Genomic DNA, 5,606 nt, shown 5'->3' on the forward strand with positions numbered 1-5,606 from the left:
TCACCCGCACACCTAGCTCGACATTTTCGCCTCCATACACTTTCATTCCACCATCTAGGGCACCGATTTCACCCAGGAATTTCCTGTCCACCACCATGATTCCCATGACAGAGGGACTCCTGATGACAGAGACAAAGCGTTAAAATAAACACTATACTCGCTGTCACCACAACCACAAAGATGTGGGTTTGACAGTATGAGTGATTCCATTTGGCTGGTCAACTTACTTTCCTGGCAGTGACGTGTCGTTGAGATGGTACCACTCCGGCCTGAAGGACTCATACATACACCATAGAGCCCAGTCAAAAGCATGGGCCGCTGGGACGTAATGGACAACATCCAGGTCATAGTAATTCACCCTGTCAAACACAGGGGAGACCACCACTGTCCGGTCTGCCTTGATACGAGTCAACAGAGGCTCCGCCCTGCAAGCACAGAGAGCAGAGTCATGGAAAACAATACACTGGCCCTGTTCCTATAGTTCAAAGACTTGGCTGAACTGTTCAAGGTGAGGGACAAGTTACACAGATATTTAACTTGATGTGCAATATGGCAACTACTGCAACTACTATTTCAGAGACACTGTACATTCCTAAATACTCTTACCACTCCTTGTGGACCTCAATGTGAGCGTCTAGAATGGCAACCACATCCGCAGTAGCAGCTCTCCACCCAGAGATGCGAGCTTGAGTTAAACCCAGTGATTCAACATGTCTCACTCTGACCATGCGAAACAAAGGATTCTGCGCCTCAATTGATTTGACATAGACATCCAGGTCCCCCTTCAGATCATCTGATTGGGTAAAAAAAAAAGGGTAGTAAATTAATATTATCATACAAAAGCTGTCAGTACAGTTTGGTGAGACGTACCATTGGAGCTGTGGTCGTCCACCAGAATGATTTCTCTCAGCAGGTGTTCAGGGGTTCGGTCGATGATGCTGCGGATTGCCCGTTTAATGATAGACAGGGCCTCGTCCAGGTAGATCAATACCACAGCAATACTAGGAAGGTCCTTGGGGTATTTCTTCTGCAAACATCTGTTGAAGGAAACTAACCATCAGTTACACTCCTCTCATGTTAAAAAGGGATACATCAGGATTTTGGCAATGAACCCTTGATCTACTTCCCCAGAGTCAGATGAACTCATGGACACCATTTATGTTTCTGCATCCAGTATGAAGGAAGTAAGAGGTAGATTTGCAGCCCAACGCTAACTAGCGCTAGTTATCAAGTTCCTTCAAACTGCATGCAGACACACAAAGATTGTATCCATTAGTTCATCCGACTCTGGGGATGTAGATAAAGGGCTTCATTGCCAAAATCCTGAAGTAACCCTTTCATACAAATTCTGTCTTGATCTTGAAGTTCAGTAACATGCAGAACTGTAGCCACATCTCCTTCCCATTGGAGATAGATTCTGTACATTATTATTCCTTTCTGGTTTACAGCTGAATAATCATTATGTGCATGAAATAAGGAATGTAACAACAGACAAGCGATAGTGTGAGTGAGGGAGAGAAACCTTAAAAGGGTGAGGGAAAAAAACGGCGCCAGAGAATCGTTACTTTACTTGGATTCACGTGTCTCTGGTAGCTCTCGGTTGAGAGGCAGACGATCGCTGAGGAAAACATTGTAGCCATATTTCTCAAACAAAGCCTGTGCCTCCTCCTGATCCTCATCCGATAGATTCTCTCCCCAGCCCTGAAACAATGGAGATTGCTGGGGCTTGAGCTTCTGTTCATCTTGTCCTCTCTGAGATTTGGCCGGAGCTGCCACAACTTCCTGGTCTTTAAATCTCTCTCTCTCATCCACAAGCATTTTCTGAATGGCATCCTGCTTTTGTTCAAAGTTTTTGAACAAATCATCTGAGATAAATAAAATAAAATGTTGGTGGTTTTATCCCAATTTAAGACAGAAATAGCTCTTAAATTTGAATTGTGAAAAATAAAAAAAAGTTGTCAGAATATCTTCATCATACACATATTTAATCTGCCAGTGCGTGACAGATAATAGCATAGTCTTCCAATCAATGCATATTAAAAGCAGTCACACGTATAAGTGAATTAGACATGTAAATTAATAACAAAAAGTCACACACTTTAATAACTCATGAATATGTATTCATAAATAATTGAACTATGAATAAATAAGTATGTCATTATTTATATAAAACGTATTGTGGTATATTTTGCCCTATGAGTTCGATCAGTAGAATTGTATTCAAAATATTTCACAACTGTAATGGCCGTCAAAGGTTTACAGCCGTGTTAAGTATTAACTCTGGGGTGTAAAGACATACGCAAGCAACACATATGTTTGGAACATTTTCTATAATTTTCTTTCACTTTGAAAATGCAGAGTAGGTTGTGTAGATCTCTATGGGGGGGGGTGAATATAATCCCTTTACATTTAATTTTAAAGCAGCAAAATGTGAAGACTGTGCAAGGCGTACTTAAGACTTTCACTACTCCGACTGGCACTCTGACCAGACATCCTCATAGGCCTACCTATGGTATTTGTAAATATCCGTGCCCATAGGCGACGTTGTTGCCGGTGATGTCTGGTGAGGACCTGCCTTACAACAGGCCTACAAGTCCTCAGTCCAGCCTCTCTCAGCCTATTGCGGACAGTCTGAACACTGATGGGGGGGATTGTGCATTCCTGATTTAACTTGGGCTGTTGTTGTTGCCATCTTGTACCTGTCCCGCAGGTGTGAGTTTCGGATGTACCAATCCTGTGCAGGTGTTGTTACACGTGGTCGGTCACCGCGAGGACTATCAGATGTCTGTCCTGTCTCATAGTAGGACATTGCAATTTATTGCCTTGGCCACATCTGCAGTCGTCATGCCTCCTTGCAGCATGCCTAAGGCACGTTCACACAGATGAGCAGGGACCCTGGGCATCTTTCTTTTGGTGTTTTTCCAGAGTCAGTAGAAAGGCATCTTTAGTGTCCTAAATTTTCATAACTGGGACATTAATCGCCTACCGCCTGTAAGATGTTAGTGTCTTAAGACCTTTCCACAGGTGCATGTTCATTAATTGTTTGTGGTTCATTGAACAAACATGGGAAACAGTATTTAAACCCTTTACAATGAAGATCTGTTTAGTTATTTGGATTTTTACGAATTATCTTTGAAAGACAGGGTGCTGAAAAAGGGATGTTTCTTTTTTTGCTGAGTTTATAAGCCCCTTGGTCTCTCCCAGGACCGCAATTGGCAATTACAACCAATAAACTGGTTCTATGACGTAAAAGTCCGTTTCCACATCCATTGTTACATTAGCAAATTCTAGTTAATCATAGTCATTACATTTCATCACCATTCATAAATAGACTCCAGGCCACGTATCTTATTTCTATGCGCACTCCTATTACGCACAACCAGAATGACAGACAAGTAGCTATGACACAACGCGGGAAATATGAACAAAGGAAAACATTAATTTAACGAAATAAATAGCACTTCCATCTCGTGAATGTTGCCATGAATCTGTGCACCGAAACAACGAGTCACTCTTGAGTAGAGACAACGGTAAATTACCGTATGTCTTGTGGAACAGAAAGACTACGGAAATTTCCAAACAAACATTTATTCGACACTTGGTTAGGCGTAGTCACAGTAAAATGATGATACTTGTAAAACAGCAATATATACATTTTGTAAAAAGTATTTACTACCTATAGCCTTTGGGGAAGCACACGCTCGAAACAAATAAACAATGCGCTTTCGTGACGAGAGTTTCCTAACTATTATTTAATAAAGAGCAAGCGACACAAGAAACAGATTTAGGGTGCGTTCGTAAATTCACTCTGGCCATCTACTCCAATTTTAGAGCACGCTCGTATGAGGGCCAGAGCGCAGAATAACTGATGCATTTACAAACCCACCCCGTCTCAATGTGGAACTAAAGAATTTAGCGCCGAAAACGTGTAAACCTATACGTCCGCACAGCAGTGTTCTAGAATATAAATAAAGACATGTCATGTGTTCCCTGTAAAGTGTAACCAAATTATTTTCTTGAGTTTATACGTTATCCAAAAGGCACATCTTGAATTGAATCAACATTCAAGAAAGTTGACTTACTCACAGACTTTGTTGATGTTGCTTTCCAAGTCAGAAAATCTTCTATCAATGTCAATAGTTTGGGCCTCAATGGGCCTTTCATCTGTCTTTTTGTCGGTTTCATTCCTCAAAATCAATGATATATAGCTGAGGAATAAAATACATCCTGAAACTAATAGACATTTCGCCCACATAGACCTCATATATATTATTTGCATGATTCCGTTTTTAATGGCATAGTCAAGTGTCAAAGCAACAGAACTGGTGTGATGATAACTCGAGACGTTGGTATTATTAAGACAACACGAGCATTTATTTCAAAGAGTGGTCCGTAAGCCACGCCCCAGTGGGCAGAGCTAGGCATGATGCACTGGACACGTTTGGAATTTTAGGACCCCTTCAGCTATATATACATAAATATACATATATATATAGATAGATAGATAGATAGATAGATAGATAGATAGATAGATAGATAGATAGATAGATAAAATATTGATTTTGGCGCATAGAAACACAGTCTTCAGTAAAAAGGACAGTAAAAAAATAATCATAAGAAACAATGTGTTTAAGTGTCTGTCCTAAATCTAAGAGATATATATTTCCTGAGTTTTTATATATAATTTAAAAAAATACACATATATATATATACATATTATATATTAGTTATGCTAATATAGTTGAGACCAGTATACTGCAGTTAATTTCGTATTTGACTAAATAAATCAAATATCTTTGAGTAGTAAATTGGGAATCAACTTGTCCCATATAACAGAACATACCATTTATTGGGATCATCTGGTTGAGCTTGTTGACAAAACAGACCATGTTATGCCTTTTCATACTGAGATTTAATTATCAAAGGTCTGCGGTGAATCTGTGTAAACTATGCGATTATATTGGAGACAGGTTTATATCAGTGAATGCCATCTATAAATGTACTGTTATAGTATGTCTAAGTAACAGCCATATAGCAGCCAGGGAAACTTTATGTTCTCACTGTATAATAGAATATTCTGCCTGACTGTGGCGCACTTCACCTTAATTGTTAGGATTTTCTGCCTGACTGTGGCGCACTTCACCTTAATTGTTAGGATTTTCTGCCTGACTGTGGCGCACTTCACCTTAATTGTTAGGATTTTCTGCCTGACTGTGGCGCACTTCACCTTAATTGTTAGGATTTTCTGCCTGACTGTGGCGCACTTCACCTTAATTGTTAGGATTTTCATGTGATCACAACAAAACTACTTATTTTGCTCAAATGGAGATGGAATAAACGTGTGTTTTATTTGAAGAGATGGGCCTGGTTGTGAATAGAACATTTTTCTGCCTGAGTGTGGCGCTGTTTACCGCAATTGTCTGTATTACTTTGACCAAAACAAAACAATTTATTTTACTCAACTAGAGATTGAAATAAATTGTGCTTCTTTGAAAAGATGTGCCTGGCTGACATGAAAAATACATTAAGAGGAAATTATCCACAGAGGCTGATTATTTTTCTGCACATGGGCAATTCCATGGTAACGGAATTGTGCTGAGACTAGA

The 5,606-nt window shown here is 39.9% G+C and overlaps 1 protein-coding gene across 2 annotated transcripts in view; it reads right to left on the minus strand.

The window, feature by feature from the left end:
- The window catches only part of LOC118395847 (probable polypeptide N-acetylgalactosaminyltransferase 8), a 5,787-nt gene extending 1,428 nt beyond the window's left edge, over window positions 1-4,359 (minus strand). Inside the window, exons 1-6 of one of the 2 annotated variants that reach the window (XM_035789828.2) lie at window positions 4,087-4,359; window positions 1,571-1,865; window positions 871-1,037; window positions 607-793; window positions 228-425; window positions 5-119 (exon numbers count right to left, since the gene is read on the minus strand). In XM_035789828.2, the coding sequence (XP_035645721.1) occupies window positions 5-119; window positions 228-425; window positions 607-793; window positions 871-1,037; window positions 1,571-1,865; window positions 4,087-4,279 (1,155 nt within the window). In that variant the 5' untranslated portion in view covers window positions 4,280-4,359. Of the gene's footprint in view, window positions 1-4; window positions 120-227; window positions 426-606; window positions 794-870; window positions 1,038-1,570; window positions 1,866-4,082 lie in introns of both variants that reach the window. The other variant, XM_052466069.1, reaches the window with a different exon arrangement.
- Between the last annotated feature and the right edge of the window lie 1,247 nt (window positions 4,360-5,606).

The sequence above is a fragment of the Oncorhynchus keta genome, chromosome 17, assembly GCF_023373465.1.
Source record: "Oncorhynchus keta strain PuntledgeMale-10-30-2019 chromosome 17, Oket_V2, whole genome shotgun sequence".
NCBI classification, from domain to species: Eukaryota; Metazoa; Chordata; class Actinopteri; order Salmoniformes; family Salmonidae; genus Oncorhynchus; species Oncorhynchus keta.